General features: G+C 42.9%; 2 protein-coding genes across 4 annotated transcripts in view; one reads left to right on the top strand and one right to left on the bottom strand.

The window, feature by feature from the left end:
• The window catches only part of coq8aa (coenzyme Q8A-a), a 33,092-nt gene extending 28,434 nt beyond the window's left edge, over positions 1-4,658 (bottom strand). For both annotated transcript variants that reach the window (XM_083688655.1, XM_083688656.1), the window contains exon 1: positions 4,569-4,658. The gene's annotated coding sequence lies outside the window, so the exon portion shown is untranslated. The remainder of the gene's footprint in view (positions 1-4,568) is intronic.
• Positions 4,659-8,040: 3,382 nt separating this feature from the next.
• Positions 8,041-20,983, top strand: part of itpkb (inositol-trisphosphate 3-kinase B) — a 35,996-nt gene continuing 23,053 nt past the window's right edge. Inside the window, exons 1-2 of one of the 2 annotated variants that reach the window (XM_083688603.1) lie at positions 8,041-8,123; positions 11,625-13,115. In XM_083688603.1, the coding sequence (XP_083544729.1) occupies positions 11,820-13,115 (1,296 nt within the window). In that variant the 5' untranslated portion in view covers positions 8,041-8,123; positions 11,625-11,819. Of the gene's footprint in view, positions 8,331-11,624; positions 13,116-20,983 lie in introns of both variants that reach the window. The other variant, XM_083688602.1, reaches the window with a different exon arrangement.

The raw sequence follows: 20,983 nt of genomic DNA, 5'->3' as shown, positions 1-20,983 counted from the left end.
CAGTCAGAGCCTACACTGTTTCAAATGAGACGTAGTGAGACTGATGGGTCTCCTGGGTTCTGTGTGAGAAGCAGGCATGCCAGTGAGCTGACAGTAGAGCTGGGCGGTATACCGTTTTTTGTTTGTTATATGGTATGATCCACACTGTGATTTGACTATATTTTTTGGAATTGATTTGGAATTTGAATTATACCATCCAAAAACTTTGTTGTGCACCTCTCATCATCACACGTACAGGTTGTGTGCTGCAACGGTTTAATTCATAAGTTTGACATGATTATAAGACACACTATGACACCATTGAAACATTACCTCTCATCTATAAAACGAACAGCTTTTCATACATATGAAAATATGTATATTGAATACATATGAAAATATGTATATTGCTGAAAGAAGGAGCTAGACAGGCTATAATAACATGAAGTGACACTTTTCCATCAAGAAAAATGTCTGATGTTAGGTTGTAGCAGGATTGACACTGGAAAGGAAAAAGACCATTTTCATCACTTCCCATGCCATCCCCTACTCTGAACGGTTAACAGACATCATGGCTGTGGTGACAGGTAACAGGTAAGCCTATGCAGTGCATGGTGCATATCAAATTTGTGACTGTCTGAAGATTCACAACGACAGATTAAGTTGTTTAAAAGGTGGTTAATGACAGTTCTTGTTTAAAGGCTTAGGGGTATCCCTGTATCCTTGGTGGTAATGTTTTGAAGTGAGATATGCACCGAGTGAAAATTGTATCCAAATCTCACATCCCCTTATGTGACACCAGATAGAATTAAAAGCAGGGGCAAGTTATCTGTATGCACTGCACTGTAACTACGAGCAGGTTCACAGTAAATACTAATTGGCTAGTGAGGTTGGTGTGGAACACTTGTTTGTCCTTGTTATGCTCTATTTACACCAAGAAGAGACTGTATAAACGACATGACCTTTGATATAAGCCAAATAAACAATTAACTTGTGAGAAGAGTAGACACAAAGAATGTAGGCCAACCTTCTACTCCACTGTACATGCAGCCTAGCAGAAATACTCAAGGCCTACAGCACTAGACATTCAAAGAACGCTAAACAACCTCTCAAATCAATCAAGAGAACACCTTGGTGGTCCGCTGTGGTCTAAGTTGGTAGAGCATGGTGCTAACAACGCTTAGGTTGTGGGTTTGAATCCCGCTTGGACCCGTGTATGCACTCACTGCAATGTAAGTCGCTTTGGATAAAAGCGTCAGCTAAATGGCGTATATATGACTACCTTTATGTAACACACCTTTGAGTGCAGCAGACCACTATGAACCGCCCATCCACAATGCAGCTGCTTAGCTTATCTTACTGTCCATGTGAGAGTGCCTGTGTCTTGGCATGTCATTGCTTTATTGTTTAATCCTTATAGGTGGTGGCATGCCTCGACATAACTCTAGATTTGGACCAAACAGATGTGCTGTTGCTCAAGGATCGAGGCCTATGTCTTTAGGTAAACCCAGAGGTATAAGTAGTACCTGTGCTGTGGGAAGGTGTTGCTTCAACAACACCTGAAGAATGTCAGTGAAACCCTGCCAAACAAGGACATGGGTACGGCACTGCTTGTCCTGTTTTGTTTTGCAATGACAAAGTAGGAGGATCTTCAAGTAGCCTATTGTGTGAAAGAGGGGTACAGTCACACCTAGACTGAACTATACTGCAGCTACACTACTCATGTGCTAGGTTCAAAATTAACGTCTAAATAAAGTTGTTTGAATCTGATTTGGGTGTTCCCTGAGACAAGCATGTATGTAGTCACCCATCAACCTGGCAACTCCCAACACGCATGAACATCTCCAGTTTGAAGATAGACAATCCTTGGTTGCAAAACACACAGACGCTGCCAAGCTGCAGTAGATTATGAAACACTAGTATGTTGTGAAACTTCCCATTTGGTAGAGGAACAACTAGAGAACTTACTTTTAACAGTTAAATTGTTAACTGGAAAGACCCATGCTGAAATCAGCAACCACTATTGGTAGAGAGAGGCCTGTTGTGCTCCTCACATTCACCTGCAGCCAGCCATTCATCTGTCCTCCTATCCCCCCTCTCTCTCTCACCACCACCACCACCACCGTCTCCCTGTCGTTCCTTCCTGCTAGCCTCACAGCCCACGTGTCGCCTTTCTCTGCACAACAACAATGGCCGCCGCCCTCACAAGAGACATGAGAGCGAGACTGCGACTGCGACTGCACACAAAACCATATATCAGATAGCGGAAGGTTTTTATGAAGTGGCGATGAAGCACAGCCAAATGTATGTAGCAGATGGCCATTTCCTCAAGACGTTGGCCTCTGATAGGATGTTCCAGGCCAGTTTTTTTTTTTTATGAGGGTCATCTTGGCTGTGGTAACATGTTGAGCGGAGATGTGACATGAAATGACAGGCTGAAAGATGTTCTATTGTTGTGAGACTGGGCGGGGGGTGGTGGTGGTGGTGTAATGTGCCCCGATGTCTCCTTCCTGTTTTGATGTGCTCACATTAAAATATAATTTAAGTATCATTAAAATACCATCATACTTAGTACAGGCTAGTAGATAAGGTCCTTCTGTAAACTGTAGGTAACTGCAAACTACGATATCTCTCCGCCGATCTGCACTAGGCTTGTGCCGATCTTCTCAAACCGGTATAAGTTCCCTCCAAAATACCCCGGTATACGGTAATACGTTTTAGCTGACTTTCAACATGACTCAAACTTGTAGAAAATGTATGGCAAGTAGTTGGACAATATTTATGAAACAAACGTTGGTGGGTATAATGATGGCAAAATACAGGTGGAGACGGTATGGACGGTATTGACAGTAATAAACCGGTATAAGCTTAAATACAATATTCATATGGATTACTACAGGATCTCTCTCTGTGGGACTGTCTATGCACCTCACAATCAAAACCTGCCTGTTTCGTTGTCATTTAGAGAATATAAACACGACTGACTGACTAATGAATAAATAAATTAATAAAACCTTTATTGCGCCAATGGTAATTTGTCTTGCACACAAGAGAATACAATTAAAACAAACATGTATCAACACTAAAATAGACATCATCATCATCATCACCACCACCTCAGGTGAGTCAGAAAGAATAAGACACCCTGATATTGAGACATCCACTGCCATCTACAATGTTTACTTAAATGACACCTAGATGTCACCTTCAATTTGACCCTGACCTACACCACACAGCGTACTGTGCCACTTGATATCAATAACAAGGCAAGCATGCCATTCATTCTCTCTCAATCTCTCCGCCCCCCTCGCCCCCTCCCCCTGCCTCCCTCCTTGAGTTGGCCCCTACAGCACAATTGTTATCAAAAATCAACAGGACAGATTTCCTCCACTGCTACAATTGGCTAACGATTGCGCTAAGTAGGTCACTGCCTTTTCTATTGGTCAAGTTTCTGACAATGACAAGTTGATTAAAAAAACCCTGTTGTATATCCTTCAAAGTGCACAGACAGAAACACTTTGCATGCCGTGAAAGCATGAAAACAACACACTACGCATGGAGAAAATCCTAATGAAGCAAACTCAAATTGTAACTTCAAGCTTTTCAGTGCGACAATCAAAGCCTGCATATTTCAATGTCATCATCTCACTCAGTGTCATCCAGGTCCTGCAGACACATAACTGTCAGGGATGCCATGACTAGTCAGCACTAGGCGAAAGGCTAGCCACCATGCCCCGGAACAAAAGCTCACAGCATCTCAACTGTGTTAAATTGACTATCTTGCTGAATAATGTCTGTACCTATTTATGTCTGTATATGCTATTTGCAGTTCCATCCGCATACATTACTGGTAAGATTAGATCACTACTTTGATCCTAAGCAGGCCTGTCTGCATGTGTCACAGCTGTCACTGGTGCTGAATGTTGTTTATGGGCCAGCTGGGTTTAGCTCTCCTGAGATCCTTCCTTTGTGACCCTTGTCACAGCTTTGTCCTTGAGGCAAAACTCACAATGCAAAGAGGAATCTTTTTGCTAAAGCCTTTCTGACTATTGAAGAGAACAGTATGACTCCTCAGGGTATTTTTGAGAATGAAGTGCATTTATTTTTGCATTTTAATAAACACAAAAATCTGGCTTCTGTAAATTGCCATTAAAAAAGGAACCTAGTTTGAATGGTTACTTCAACACTTACATAAGCAATGCTATCACCAAGGGGTAGAAGCTAATGCATAACTTTTCCTGCACATGTTGGCTTTGATGAATCGAAATGCATGTTTTGCAAGACTCTGGTTGCGTCTAACCAAGCAAACTACGTCGAATAAGCAGGTGAACAGACGAATCAAAATAACTGAATTTGTATAATAGTCTATCAACGTCAGTAAATTGGCAAGCGATAATTTCAAAGATGTCACTCGCTGGATTAGCTGGCTAATTTCGCTATCAAATCGTAGCTTGCTACTGCATCACGCAGCAGATGCAATCCCTTCTCTTCTCTTCAATGACATGTCAACATTGGCCAACCAACCTTGAGCAATATGTATCAATTCCATTATTTAAAACACTATACTTTAATGAATATTTGATACTTACCACCAGTATTTGCGAATGTCTGGTTGTCCTTGCAACGGTGTCTCGTCCCCTAAATGGTGCTTCTTTCACCATGAGGTCAATGATGTTTACCAACTCTGACGCTCCGACGCGTACTTTCCCCGCCCCTACGCGCTTTCTATTGGTCCCTCGTGACTGCGAGGCGGTCTGTTTTTGGGAGGTGTTGGCTGAACCCTGGTGTTTCATTGGTCAAACTTCTAGCAGAAGGGTTACTTTAAGTTTTTAGCCCATGAAAAGTCTGATTTCTATTGTCAACCAATGATAAATGGTGAAGGACGGTCTTCGCACTGTACACGGAGCTGAGGGGAAGTTCAAACGGATCTAAGGCCTGTTTTTCGATTTAGCTGGACTTGAAGAGGCAAAGCTGATTCAAGATCTGTGCTAATGGACAAATTCGACTTGGATTACTGTACAACAACAAAACAAAACAGTTTGCATCAATCATTCTGCAGTGACATTGTATTTATTTTTGGTCTATGGCAATGGCTTCTTTCGAAAATGCCACCAATTTACAAAATAATCATTGTTGAATCGATTTAACAGAGAAATCAAAATCATAGAAATGCCATGCAATGTATCCATTCTCTGTATTATATCTCTGCAATTTCTTATAGAAAGGAACAAAAATCGAGTACAGGACGACGGTGATGATGATGTCAATCTTTACTGCCACCTGCTGATGGCTTTACAGATGCTTTCTTTCTTTCTTTTTGGGGTATGTGATTTCGAAAGATTGGGAGTGGGGCATTTGAAGTATATTGTCCCTATATTTTAACAACTTAATCATGTAGGTACATTTTTTATGTAAGTGTTGTATAACATCTAAGTGTCGTATAACGTAATTTCTGTTCATGATGATCATAAACTGTGCTCATACGCATTTGCTATACCGATGGTATTCAGTAGATGGCGTATGAGGCTAATGATTGATACAGTGTGACATGTTGAAAGGCTTACCCAGCAGTAGAGGAAGAAAACGGTTGAAGAATTTCTGAAATGAAGGTGAATACAATTTTCTACGCCTTTTATATTCAGCATTCCTGTATCCACATGTAGAATGGTTTCGTTACTAGAATCATCACTATCTTTCTTTATGCAGTCTTTCTTTATACAGTGGCCATAGCTACCTACTGCAGCCTATGCATGATTTGTTAACACACTTTATATAAAGTTAACTGTTAAATTCTATCCGTCGGTTTAAGACCTTGATAAAGGATCTGTCATCTGTCTTAATTGATTATATTGTGTAAATTGTGTGTAATTGTTGTAATTGTAATGTATTGTTTGTAGTAGGGTCATGTAATAATAATAGCAAGTTTAAAAATATGGGTTTTGAGGGATCGAGAGTAATGCAATGTAATGCAACGTCATTTTAATGTATAGGGCTCCCCTGAAAAAGAGACCTTGTTCTCAGTGGAACACCCCTGTATGAAAACATGTTTATTAATAATAATAATAATAATAATAATAATAATACAATTACACGTTCTGTGGTTACAACATTGTAATTATCATTGATTGTAGAACAATCCTATGATCTATCTAATTCAGAGAATGCACTCCAAGAGGATGATGATCTATGACATTAGTCAAATGATGAATGATGACCACGATCTGCGTAGGGCATGAATTTCATCATGACGTGTTTGTGCTCCTGGGCCATAATGGAACACAGATCTCAGTTGTGCCTAAAGCCATATGGTTTTCCATGTAGTCTACAAACACACAGACACACACACACACACACACACACACACACACACACACACACACACACACACACACACACACACACACACACACACACTATGCTATTGTCCCAAAGTTCACTTCATTAAAAACCCTCCTTATAGGGCACATAAAGGTCATGCGATGTTGATGCCTGAGTTTGACAGATGCTCTCTCTCTCTCTCTCTCTCTCTCTCTCTCTCTCTCTCTCTCTCTCTCTCTCACTCTCTCTCTCTCTCTCTCTCTCTCTCTCTCTCTCTCTCTCTCTCTGGGTCTCTCTCATAGTTATTGCTCTCTCTGTTTCTCTCTCTCTGTCTGTCTGTCTCTCTCTCTCTCTCTCACACACACACACACACACACACAGAAAGAGTGAGAGAATAGTTTTGAGAGTAATGTAGGTAATTTCTTGATTGAACATTATGTAGTGATTAACATCTGAAAACTAGGCCTAATGATATAATTGTATTATGATGTATGGACTTTCATCGCACATTATATTAAAATAGTCAAACACAAGGTAAGAATTTTCATTTCAGAGGCCAAATGACAGCGGCTTGGTCTAAATCTCAAGGGACGGAAAATGAATTTTCATACCACATATCAGACGGCCCCACTCATTCAAATCAGAGAAGCCACCAGCAGCATTGAATTTTCCATCCAGTTTGGCCTGCCAGTGCCAGCTGACACACCTCATTTATTTTACTAAACTACAGGGTCAATAGTTTGGCCACCAATCTACAAAAGAATCTAAGACTATACACTCTAAATCTATAGAGTAAAACTTAATGAGTGAGCAGAATATTACCGCCAATGGTAGGTCATTAATATACATCTAGAATAGGATATCAAAGTTACTATATTATACTATATTACAAGCCAATGTTGGGTTTCCTACCTCACCTGCACTTTTGCAGTTTTGTTTATCAAAATTTTATTCTTTGACTGTACTGTTATTTCTTTATGTGCAAATAAAAATTTAAAAGGTGAATTTTGAAAAGCACCTTGTTCAACTGTTAGTTGCTTTTTCGAAATGGTTCAAATGTATTAGGAATATTTGTTAGATATAAGGGGAGATGTTTGACTATTTGCTATTGGCATTGTGATAAAATGACAAACCACATGCCCTAAAAAAGATAGAATAATTAATGTAGTGTCTGATTAGGTTGATAAGCAAGCCAGGACGCATTAGGGAAATGATCGCTGTCCATTAAAGCTTGAATAAATAAAGCTGAGCATAAGAGTATGGACAGGAGGACATCACAGGACAAAAATAGCTTTAGTCTATACACGACATGTTTAGAGTAAACTTTACTTAACATATCATACTGCTGTTGTAGTCTAATTATTACTGAAAATAGAACACTGTTTCATTACACCGAGATACATGATCCTAAAACATAATAGGCTACTGTAATAGAATAATTTCATAAACCGTAGTCTATGTCACGACTTCTCCCTCAGTTATGGTTTATCATTGAGTTTATTGAATTCATGTCAGTCTAATTACATTTCTTGTGATGTAACCCCAGAGATGCTAAAGCTCTGGCAAACACTTTCAGTAGGACTGGCTTAGTGGGCTGGCTCGTTGGGTGCGCATCGGGCTTTTCTCTGTCCTGCAACCAGGCAATTGAAAGAAAAAGCAATCTTGTTGCGTTGCATTGAGAGACTCTCTACTGTCAGTCTCTCTCTACTTCCTTCCTGCTTTTTGTACACTAAGCAAATACAACCTACTACGCCAAAACGAAGTGCTGAGGAACTCGCGGGGTCATAAGAGCAAGTATTTTTGGACAGCCGGGGAAGGAAAAAAAGGTGTATTTCTACCAGAATAAGTACTTCTGTTTCTTGGGCTAGAGGGAGATGTGTAGCCCTTTTCACAGATGTTAAATTTGCACGAGGCGCTTGGATTGCTTTCGGTGCCGTAGGAATTCTCAACGTCTTTGTGGGTTGGACAGCAGCTCGTTTGATATTACAGAGTTCGCAGAGAGTATTCTATTAGGAGGTCTCTGTTATTAAAAGGTAAGATATCCATCCTCAAGAAGACTATAGTCGGTTTAGAATCTGGATTACAAAGTTTGCAAGAAAATTAACAACTTTTAAATGGAATTATATAGCCGAAGGTGCGCTGTCTGGTCTTTATGTAGGCTATATTTTACGCTGTGAAACATTTGTAAGAAGTTGAACGGAGGTGTTTTACTGTAGCTAGTGGCAACGAAGTCACGCAGATAACAGGTTGTAGCTTATTAATTTAAACAACTATAGCATGAAATAACAACAGCATGTGATGATAATGATGATGATGATTATGATGTTTAATCCAATCACGATGATGATGACGGTTATGTGTATGATCATGATTAGCCTATCATCACCACCATCATCATCAACATAATAATAATAACAATAACAATAATAACAATAATAATAATGACAATAATAATGATAATAATAATGATAATGATAATAATAATAATAATAATAATAATAATTATTATTATTATTATCATTGAATAACAACATCTCCGTCGGGAAACTCGCAAATCATTGGAATAACTAAAATATGTCGCTTAAAAGCCTCTGCACTTTTGATTATATGAAACTTTTTTTAGTGTCTTGTATATGGCACTGATATACTTATATATATCATTAGTGATCATGTTATAACATGATCACTAATGATATAATAACAGCGTTATTATTACACTGGCAAACTGAGCATACTATAGAGGCCATGGATTTCAGTGTGAGTAAGTAACCACGTGTTTAACGAAGTTGATTATGTGTAGGCTATGATAGGCCTATGTAATGGACTGAAGAGCACCTGCGATATCAGGTTAACCAAAGATAAAACAAGAATAAAACTCATTTAATGTCAGTAGGCCTACTCTATGTCATTATACAATCACAATGTAGCACAGGGAAACTAAGTCCAATGACTGTATAGAACCATGTCTATGTTTGACAGGACATCTTTCAACTGGCAAATTCTAAATTCTTCATTCTTAATGTTCCAAGGAAGCATGTGGTCATTCCATAGTCATATGACCATGGAACTCTCTGTCCAAAAATCAGTAATGCAGACAGAGCAAATTAAGAATGATATGCCAGTTAAAAGACACTGCTGGGATGCAGGGTAACACACACACACACACACACACACACACACACACACACACACACACACACACATACACACACACACACACACACACACACACACACACACACACACACACACTCGCACACACACACATACACACAGTAGTTTAGTTATTCAGTACTGCTGACTGGGTTTCAGGGAAGTAAAGATTCATGGGAACAGACATATCCATCCGTGGAGGCTGAGGCTCGTCCGAGAGGTCTGACAGACAGAGAGAGAGAGAGAGAGAGAGAGAGAGAGAGACATAGAGAGAGAGAGAGAGAGAGAGAGAGAACGGGAGAACAAGAGAATGAGAGAACAAGAGAATGAGACGTCCATGGTCAGAACTCGACCTGTCCCCAGGCACTAGGCCACAGGCACAATGGTGTCCCTGTTGAATGCCTGTTTCCTTTCTCACATGGTCCACTTAACGACATCACCTGCCTGACTGGCCTCCTCCTACCCTGTCTCCGACCCCCTAAAACCCAGGGATGATGGGGGTGGGGGGTGGGGGGGACTGGGGGGGCTGGTGTGCAGAGCCACATCTTAGAGATATTTTTTTATACTGTATCTGTAATATGTATACAGTTATGCTTGTGTCAGCTGTGAAGCCACACTGCTGTTGCTGATGTTTAGATATTAGTTATAGCACCTGTTATAACTGACATTTCAGTTTTGAGGTGAACTCTTCTGGAACACAATGTACTTATAGATCAGCGATGTGTCATTTTCGAAGCAACCGTAGATGGGTCTCTGCCTGCGTCAAGCATACTGTAGGATGAATTACTCGAGAATGACTGGAAGTGTAACAAAAATGCATATGTGGCAAAGTGAACAAGAGAAATGTCAAGTAAATGTTGTGTTTTGTCTAACATACATTCAGCAGGCTTGGTGTTATTCTAATCTAAGTCTGAACCGTAGTGCTCTTTAAACAATACTTCTTAAATGTCTTGCACCAGATCTTTTCCCTTAAAAGGGAATACTTCATGTTTTCCTCTCTGCTAGCTGCTCCCTGTATCCCGTAGGTACTTTCCAGTATTTAATATAAATGGAGTTTAAACTTAATCTTTCCCTCTGCTTTGTGTGTTTGTTATGGTTCCCCCTTTTCCACAGGCTTGAGGCTAGCCTTTGCAATTATCCCATCCAGTAGTCCCCCTGTATCTCTGTTGTAAGTCACATTCACAATTACGCTTATCCAAACTCTTAAAATCTTACAAACCTTGTTATTCCAGTATTTGTTTGAACTGTTTCTCTTCACAAGCCAGCTAAACCACCTTTATGTGATATAAGCATTCAGGAATGCCGAAAGGCCTCTTTTTTCTTCATTGTCTGACAGTACTACACTGCAAAAGAACTCCCCTTTCCCCCTCTCACTAAGGCACAGACAAAAAAGGTCATATCGACTGCGAAACGTGTTTAGTTTTTGTATTTGGAATACATTTGTATATTTCTGCAGCAGAGGAGCATATTTTGTCCAGCAGCACTCATAAATCTGTGTTTGTTGTTTTCCCAAACGCTGGACCTCCCTCGCAGACTAAGAGCTGGAACTGATCCTACAGTAGAATGCAGAGAAAAAACAGAGCAGACGAGCACATCTTGAAATATGCAACTTTGGAAACAGTTTCAGGAAAAAAGGGTTTAGGAAAGTGCCTGAAAATGACTGATTTGATATGCTAAGATAAGTCATGGAGTTCATCTTAGAGTATTTATTTTGTACTTAGAGTCTTAGAGCAAGCAAACACACATCAACATGATAGGCTAATCGTAGATAGGTAGCATGTCTGGATTGATGTTACTAAGTAACTAGCTCAGACTTATGTGTGTGTGGTTCGGAAACAAGAGATACAGACAAAGCAAGGTACAGGTATCAAATACAGTTTGATGCTGCTACATCTTGTAGGCTTTTTAACATCATAACTACTTTACGTATTAATGTGTATCTTGTGAATAATTAAATAATCCCTCTAGCCTTCTGAGGAATTGTTACCTTTTCTAGGGATTTGCTGGAGTGTATTTTTAAGATCTCACAGAAAGCTAGAGTATACACTGTATTAATAAATGATTTGGTTCACAGTGACGGGAAAATTATATTATTTATCATATCAATATAAAAAAATATCTGAATCATAAAATCTCTTATTGAAGCCTTTACTGACTGTGTTTTTCCTCACCAGCAACTGTCATCTCCTAGAAGATCCAACAAGGATTACACAACAAAGGGTTCCACCGCTCGTTGGTTCCTTCTGACTCTGTCATCTTGCCTTTTCTCACCCCCATCAAATGCTATGGTAGGGTCCCAACCCCATAGCACAAACCTGGACTACTAGGGGCTAGATGGGAACCCACACAGACAGTGCCAGCCTGATACTATGGCTGCATATGCCCTGAACAGTTTAATCATGATGAATAGCAACAACCTGAAGAGTGAGAGCAACCCTCGGACAGGGAGGCCCGTACTGCCTGTGCCAGGCCGCTCTACCTACTGCCAGCTGCTGGTGACGGGGGGCGGGGGCGGTGGGGGGTCCTACAGCCCTGGCAGCCTCAGCCCTGGGTCCCCGGGGGGGTCCTTTGTCTTCCCCCACTCCCCTGGCCCCAGCAGCCCCCGCGCCCGCTCCCCTTGCCGACACCCGGACACACTGGGGGTGAACGTGGGGTACCGGGTCCGCCGTCTCAGCAGCCCTGGGGGGGAGGAGGACGGAGAGGCCCCTCCTAATGGGGAGATCAGACGCACAGTGCAGCTGGTCCAGATCCAACGTGAGCTCGAGAACGTGAAGGTCAACAAGACAGTGGGGCTGTTCGAGGCCCAGATCTCAGGCTGGAGGACGCAGGTCCAGAACGCTGAGATCCAGAGGAGTCCGCGGGCTCCACGCAAGACAGGCCCAGCCCCCCAGGCCCAGACCCAACTTCTCAGCCGGCTCGCCCCGGAGGTCCTGGCCCTCCCTAGCCCCCGGCCGCCTAGGGACAGCCCCCCCAGTATTCCCAGGGAGCTCCAGAATGGGAAGAATGGGTGTCTCCTCTCCCGCTCAGAGGAGGGAGTAACAGGGAACCTCATCGTTGGCGGAGGAGGAGAGGAAAATAGGAATAGTACGTCTGACCCAAATACAGAGCAGGGCGGTCAGCCGCAGCATGTGAACAAATCAGCAGGAACTTGGCCCGGGGCTGACAGTTCAGCGAGCAGCAGTCCCTCCCCAGATCAGCCCAGGAGTTCACTGGGGGTTGGCAGCTTTTTGGCAGGCAGCGACAGCAACAGCAGCAGCGAGGGGCCCTCGACGCAGGCCCAGACCTGCCTGACAAAGGCAGGAGGTGTGGAGCCAACGGAAGTCCAGTCTCAAGCCCCAGCCTGGGCCACAGTCTGCAGCGGCGGGGGGGGCTGCCTGGAGGTGGGGACGGGGACAGGGACGGGGATCGGGACCGGGACCTCCACTACCATCCCAGCTGTCATAGTCACAGAACACGAGATGGAGGCTCCAGGAGAAGGGGGCACCACGGCGGAGCTCCAGCCCAGCCCCAGTCCCTCGAACCGGGCTCTCAGGAAGCTGTCGTCCTCATCATGCTCCTCCACAGGCTTCTCCTCGTCCTGGGAGGAATCAGAGGATGATATCTCCAGCGACCCTGAGAGATCCGAGGGGCTGTCACCTGCTCTGTTACAGACCCAGCAGAAGGCTGTGAGTACAGTCGCTGATTACTGAATCTAGTCATTTATTATTTAATTGCTCATAGTCAATTCATTCTGTTTCTCTCTCTCTCTCTCTCTCTTACTTTTAACCTATTTGGCTGGGATGATAGATGGAAATGGAAATCTGTACTTGGAAATGATTATAGGGAAGTTGGTGGAATCGTGGAACGCCATAATGAATTCCTATTATTCCTATTATTAGGTTTTATGTTTTTGTGGACGAGTTTAGCATTTCTTAGAAATTCTAGGCGCAGGTTCATCCCTGTTATTCTGTGGCAGTCACATTTCTGAGTGAACGTTTTTAAGTCGGTTAGAGTGCCTAAATTACCAAACTCTTTGTCACACGGCGTGCTTGCGTCAGACGGGTCCGCATTCTGCCTGAGTAACGGTTGACATTCTCACAAACAAAGGTACTTCTGTGTCCCGTCGTCAAGCTCAGACACTTTGACTCTGACTGCTTCAAACACAAGGCTTAAAGGGGATGTTTATATACCAGGCGGGTTCTTAAAGGGGATGTATATATATACCAAGGGGGGGGTTCTGTGTACATTATTGGAAGGGTTTGCTGGAATATGATTTCCACCTGCTCTATCTGTATAATGATTCAAACAGCGTGCTAGAAGAGGATCAGGATTCATGTCGCCTAAGTGTTATTACTAGATGTTTCGTTCTGGTGAGTGAAGCACCAATAAGAAATATGTCTATGATCTGACACTGACAAATACTATTTAAAGAAACTGTTATTTTGGTTAATTGCGTACATGCAGTCTGTACATCACATACTCGTTACCTTAACTCCACTAAGCTCCACTCAAACAGTAACAATCATCTTTTGTGTCTGGCGGTTTTATGAATAGCTGTGGTATTGTCCTCTAATCTTTCACATCAGTTGATGGCTATGGTGGTGGTCTGTCTGTAATCTGAGGTCCCAGAATAACCTCCTTGTGTACGTCTGAGTCTTGAACGCGTCACTCTTCGCCGTCATCATCACTGTGGTGCGTGTGTGTGTGCATGTGCTTGCGTGTGTGTGTGTGTGTGTGTATGCATACGCATGCTTGTGTGTGTGTGTGTGTGTGTGTGTTGGTGTGTGTGTATGTGTGTGTGTGTATATGTGCGTGTTGCAGCTGTAGCACACACACACACACACACACACACACACACACACACACACACACACACACACACACACACAGACCCTTCAGTGTGTCAGCATAATGTGTCCCACATGCCACGAGGGACCCTGTGCCAACAGATCCATGTGATGTCCGTCTTGTGTAAACGCCCGAATCAGAGGGAGAAAACAGCTCATTGTGCCTCTGGCCGGCCGATATCAGACCAAATTAATATGCTAGCGCGAGGCAGCAGGGTCAAGATGGCCAGAGATAGCCTTGAAGTTAAATGGATGGAACTGCCCTGGTTTTGTGTGGGACTAAGTGTTGTTTACTCCACAACTGATATGCTTTGGAGAGGAATGTGTTGCTTTCATGTGACCATGACAGGGCGGAGGAGAGAGGACCCTACACAGGGGGGTCTGGTGGAGGCAGAAATCGGAGGACGGGGCTCATTGTAATGCATGGAATGGAACGGGGAAACGCATCTCCTCACAGGTCTGAGGCACTTGTGTTTGATACCATTCCTCATTCCGTTCCATGCAATACAATGAGCCCGTCCTCTGATTGCTACCTCCACCAGCCTCCCCTGGTCTACAGTAAGAGAGGCTGATATGAGGTCTGGGGAGAATGAATCCCATGACTCTGACATACTGTAGGTCTGACTGGTCTGGTCACACTTTCCATGAAGTGGCCCTGTGTAGTAACCCTGTAATTACTTTGAGTAACACCATTGTACTGTATGCTACCACATTGTTACATAGAGATTGATGGTAATCATTTTAGCTGCATTCTAATGGAGTTGAATGTTTTGGGGTCATTATACAAGTGGTGGACAGTAGGGTCTGTTTCTGTTGTCCTTGTGTAATGACAGTATTATTACATAGTAATAAAAACAACTTCATTGCTAAGTGTCACCAACAGTCCTCCCTAGACTGCACCAAGATAGCCATCACAAGCTGTGTGATGATGATAAGCTGGAGAGCGCGGCGTAGGAATGAGGTATTACCTTGACCTTTTCAATTGAACTGTAACTGTTATCAGTGAGGGAGATCCGATTAGAGAGGAGGTCAAGGTGTTTCTTGAGTGCAGACGTGAAAAATGAACCCGGCTTGAAAGGGCACATTAGATTTTATAAAGCGCCTAATTGGATTCCACGCAAATTTACAGATTTGTTCGAGTCAACTGAGTTTGAATACAACTGTCGTTTTTGGTTGTTAATAAAATTAGTTGTTTTGGAATTGTCTACAGATTACTATACATAATTATCTACAGATTACTATATTACTATATACTATATAGTAATATATGCTATATTACTATATAGTATATAGTAATATAGTAATCTGTAGATAATTCTGTATAGTAATCTCTAGATAATATTACTATACTACTATATTATTCTCACATGATAAGGATGACTGTATGAAGAAAATGTAACCGCTTTTCCAGTTGACCCTGAAGTTGTGTAGTTATACAATACAACACAATAGAATGCAACTTCATTATCCCAAGTGGGGAAATTCTCTTGGCATGAAAGCCGAGAGCAAATTTGTGGAAATGAAATCGAATCAACGTCACCGGTGTTCTCCGTTCTATTCTTATAAGTTCATCTCTTTGTGTGTTAACAATGTTACAATGCTGGGTTTAGTGTTCTCAAGAAAAAAAACGTGAAATTTATATATCACTCACTTCCTCGAAGAGGTTCCAAAGTTCCATAGAAGAGCGGTGGGCAACAGGAAATCAGCAGTAATCACTCAGAAAGTATGTTACTAAACCACTGGGCCAAACTAAAACATCCTCATTCCACTTCATCACCTTTAAACCTGGGGCTCCCTTGGCAAGATCTGTGTTCTTCTATGGAAAGAGAAAGAACATTTCGTAAGATGGTATCTTTAGTACACTGGTATTCTCAGGAAAGGGGAGAGAGAGGGGGAGAGAGATAGATTAGATAAATAGAAGGTGAAGTGGAGTAGAGAGCTTAGCAACAGCATCCAAGAGCGAAAGATTGCGCATTCCTCAAGACATCACCGACATCATGGCAAGTTTAGTTTTGATTAGGCGGAATGGAATGTCCTTCTACAGGTATGGTTGTTTACACAGACAGAACAGCGTGCCTCTCCAAACCCCTTCAACTTGTTCTAGCATCATCCCTTTGCTGTTCTCGTCACATACACTGTACTGTAGGCGTGTGTGTGTGTGTGTGTGTGTGCGTGCGCGCGTGTGTGTCTGTGCTTGAGCTGTGCTTGATTTAGTGTGCTCCCGACAGTAGAACCAATGGACCAGTCTCTAGTGCAAACTCCAAGCTAAATCAAATGCAATGATGACGTCGATTCATGCATTTGAAATGTTTTAATTGACCCCAGCCATGCCCTAGACCCGTGTGGAGATGCTTGTCTGATGGGGGGGGGGGGGGGGGGGGGGGGGGGTCATTCAGCATAGGGAGAGTTGTACCATTCACACTCCATTGAGTTCAGCTGGGCTCTCTCCACTTCTGCTTCTCAACTGCCACTTGGAAACCTCTCTGATGGATGGTAGGCTTCCAGACCACTTTAGAGGATACCCCATCATCATTACGATTGTGTGAGGGGGGGGGGGGGGGGGGTCCCCTCGTGAAACCCTGTCCCGCCTGGGGCGCAGAAACCATGGAAACCATGTCTCGGTGTCTCCTCTTCCTGTGTCGACCAGATGAGGGAAGGAAGCACCCTGCGCCGTAGTGTAACGCGAATGACCAGGGCGCATCAGCCGTGGCTCAGACAGAGCCCTCCCTGTCTGCAGACACGGCAAGCTACAGACACAATAAGCTACAGACACAAAAAGCTACAGACACAATAATCTACAGACACAATAAGCTAGAGACACAATAAGCTACAGACACAGCAAGCTGCAGGCTTGTGGTCACCCAATAACATAAGAAACACGCGGCCCGGGAGGATGTGCTGTCAACACCACTGTGGTGTATGTGTGTAGCAGTATCGGGTGTTCCTCTCTCTCTCTCTCTCTCTCATGTGAAAACAGAAGAGAGCTGCACAGCGGTGAAATAACATTAGTCATTAGTGGTACTGCTGCAGGAGTTCCCTGTTGAAGCCTTGATGAACGTCTCTGTGTTCTCCCCAAGAAATGCTGTTACTTACTGCCCTGTGAGAGAATAGTTGCTTCCACTGAACCTCATGTTAGATCAATGATCACACCCAGGAAGAGAGTAGGGAAGAATACATGTATGAAGTATTCAAAAAAACAGGGCCAGGGACTTGTTCTCTTATGCATTTAGACAGGAAGTGTTATGTTTTTTGCCTTGATGAATGTCTCTGTGTTCTCTTCAAGAAATGCTGTTACTTGCACGTTGAGAGAATAGATGGATGGGCATGTTTTTATCCTGGACTGTGGCCAACTCAAAGCTTCAAAGACCATTCATGGACATCCTGCTTCAACGGTTTCTGAAAGGCATTTTAGGGTCAACAAAGCTGTATCTACGACATACTCGTAATACGTAGAGCTAATCCGCAGGGATTTTCCCAAGTGGAAGATGCATGTTTGTGTGTATTAGCATTATCAGACGTTGTTGTTGCTGTGGTTGTTTGTTGTTGTTGCTGTGGTTGTTTGTTGTTGTTGTTTTCATGCAGCCCCGGGGACACCAGTGTGTAGGGCAGGGCTGGTGACTCTGGAGGACTTCCTGTTCCTTATAGGGCTGACAGGAAGTTGCAGATGGTGACGAGGACTTTATCTGAGAGACACGGCTGGACAGTGTTGTCTCTTGAATCTCAATGGCTTTCCTGGATTCCTTGTGTCCCTTCTCTCTCTTTGCCTCCTTCTCCAAATGCTGTGGAAGAGAAGGTCAGAAGAGATGGGACATCCCATCTTCTCATCCAATGTGTTTTGAGTAGGAGGTGAGGAGAGAGGATGCAAGGAATAGAGAGAGAATGTTTTGAGATTCAGCCCTGGGTTGTGGTGCCTTGGTTGGGTTACCAGGATGGCATCAGTGTTCTGTATCGAAGATATTGTTCCTTTAGTTGTAAGCCCCACAATTATCAAAAATCCCTTGAATAAACTTCCGAGAATGTTTACATTATTATTGCACTTTGGTACACGGCGGTGAGACAGGACTATTTGTTTAAATTTATTTGAATTATTTGGAGTGATTTGAATTACTTTGGATTACCATTTGCATAATCTTGTTCATCTCATTTCTTTTTCCATTGTTGAAGCATTGCATAATATATGTAGGGCATAGCTTGAAATGTTCTTTTTGAATTTTGGGGAATTCATTAGAGTGCAGAGGATTCCCCCGTTACTCACAGTTTGTGACTATTTTGCATTGAAATGAAAAAGAAATAGCCATAATAGTCTTATACATAGTCATAACATGCACAGCAGTTTTTATTTCAAATGAAGCCCATGTTTGGTACATAGAGTAGGTCAATAGCCCACATTGTGTTGTGTGGGAGATGCTACTGCAAACTGCAGGGGGGAGGGGGGGGGGGGGGGGGTTGTTTATTTTTAAAATATGAATCTCCATTGTGTCGTCTGCCTTGACATTGAATAGCCTGACGTTGAACATGTCTGTTCTAAATGTGTTAATGGTGCATCCTGTCCGTATTCTTTTTGATTGTTTAATTTTCATATATTTTCTATTTTTTTTCCTGTTCTATCTTTTGATACAGTACATGCATTCAGGAGATGAGGGATGCCCCGAATGATACGTGTGAATATTAACGCTGATAATTTCATCTATATTTATAAGACAGTTAGGCATTCCCTCACAGTCTACTGTGGTTTGAGTCAACAGTGTGAAGGACACCTAAAGTGAGTGTCCTTTATTCCGCAAACATTGCAACTTTTACGAATCACACTGTGCTGTTAAGTAAACGCGCGCTTGCACACTCACACACATGCAAATGCACGCGCACGCAGGCATGCACACACACACGCACGCACGCACGCACGCACGCACGCACACACACGTACACACGCACTCATGTGCACATGCACACGCGCGCACACACACATACTTCTTTTCACACATACTCATAAACACTAATTGGTCATGCTTTCACCCTGAAAGCCAACTTTTCTGATTCTCTAGTTCATCAGAGGAGGATCTTGAGGGCGCAGAGCAATGGAAAATGTTACACGCCTGTGGTAGGCTGTTGCTTAGAGACCATGTGACGTCAAAGTGAGGGCTGCTTCAAACAGCTGGGGTTGTGTGAGAGAGCTGCTCTGCGCGAGGGAGGGTGGGAGGGGGGAGGGAGGGAGGGAGGGAGGGAGGGGAGGGACTCGTTTGCCCTGTTTGTATTTGAATGGTTAAAAAATGCATCCTTTCTCTTTTCTTTCCTTTGAGGAACCAACCGAACACAACCTAGGTCACACACACACACACACACACACACACACACACACACACACACACACACACACACACACACACACACACACACACACTCATGCAACCATTCAAGATAACTCCACTAGATAGGTGAAGCCAAGGGTCACATCCCCATTGCTTCCACTGAACCTCATGTTAGATCAGTGATCACACCCAGGAAGAGAGTAAGGAAGAATGCATGTATGAAGTATTCAAACAAACAAGCCCAGGGACTTGTTTTCTTAAGCATTTAGACAGGAAGTGCTATGTTTTTTATTTTCCTCCCTCCTGTGTGTGTTTGTGTGTGTGCATTTGTGAGTGTGTGTGTGTCTGTGTGTGTGTGTGTGTTTGTGAGTGAGTGTGTGTGTGTGTGTGTGTGTTTGTGAGTGTGTGTGTGTGTGTGTGTGTGTGTGTGTGTGTGTGTGTGTGTGTGTGTGAGCGTGAGCGTGCTGTGATGTAGGTTGTGTGACGTGACGTAGGTAGGTATATGGTACAGTATATTGAAGGATTGGGTAAGTGCATGCTTGTGCATACACATGCATGTGTGCGAGTGCATTTGTGTGTGTGTGTGTGTGTGTGTCTGTGTCTGTGTCTGTGTCTGTGTCTGTGCGTGCATGATCCTTATAGCTCGTAGCTCAGCCTGGTTGGTTAGCCACTGAAGGGAAAGCACCAGTGAACTCCTCACCAGCCTCTTTTTACTATCTCTCTATCTGTGGACGGAAAACCATTTACATCTCTGCAGCGGCTTGGCGGTTGTATTCTACTTATAGTCCTGGTGATTCCTTACCAGTTCTCTTTTTTTTTTAATGATACGAGACAGTTTTGAGGGTTTGCACTCTCAAGGGCTTTGAGGTCTACTTTTGAGATTTCCTCTCTCTCAAGTCTTTCCCCTAGTCCTTCTAATTTAAATGTTTCACTTTAAAATGTGAACGTTGTACATGCTGCTTCACTGTGTCCTGGTAGGCTTGTGCGTTCCGTTCATTCAAACTCACGCTTCTTCTTAAGGTTGAAACCACTTGATGTAGGTCACGTTAGTTCGAAAACACAGTTATTTTATTATATAATTTGTAAAGTTTTGGGTAGGATGAGTGGACCCAGGTGCGGTGCATATAAAGGAAGCAGACAAGTAGGCAACGCTACTAAATAAAAGGATCTTTACTTGAAAGTTGATTTGGTAACACAGGATACAAACATGGACTTACTCGAAAATGAAAGGGAGAAAACAAAGTCTCCAAAACAGTAATCATGTACATACTAAAGGCTACGGACTTAACTTGAAAATAAAGGGAGAGAACAACATCTCCAAAACAGTACTCGCAAATTTCAATGGCTTACTTTTCTCAGGTGACCAACACACGGTGCACTCACTGTGAAGACTGAGCGGGG

The sequence above is a fragment of the Argentina silus genome (assembly GCF_951799395.1).
Source record: "Argentina silus genome assembly, chromosome: 17".
Classification (NCBI taxonomy): domain Eukaryota; kingdom Metazoa; phylum Chordata; class Actinopteri; order Argentiniformes; family Argentinidae; genus Argentina; species Argentina silus.
The sequence above is the reverse complement of the archived record's forward strand: the minus strand, read 5'-3'. Positions and strand labels throughout refer to the sequence as shown.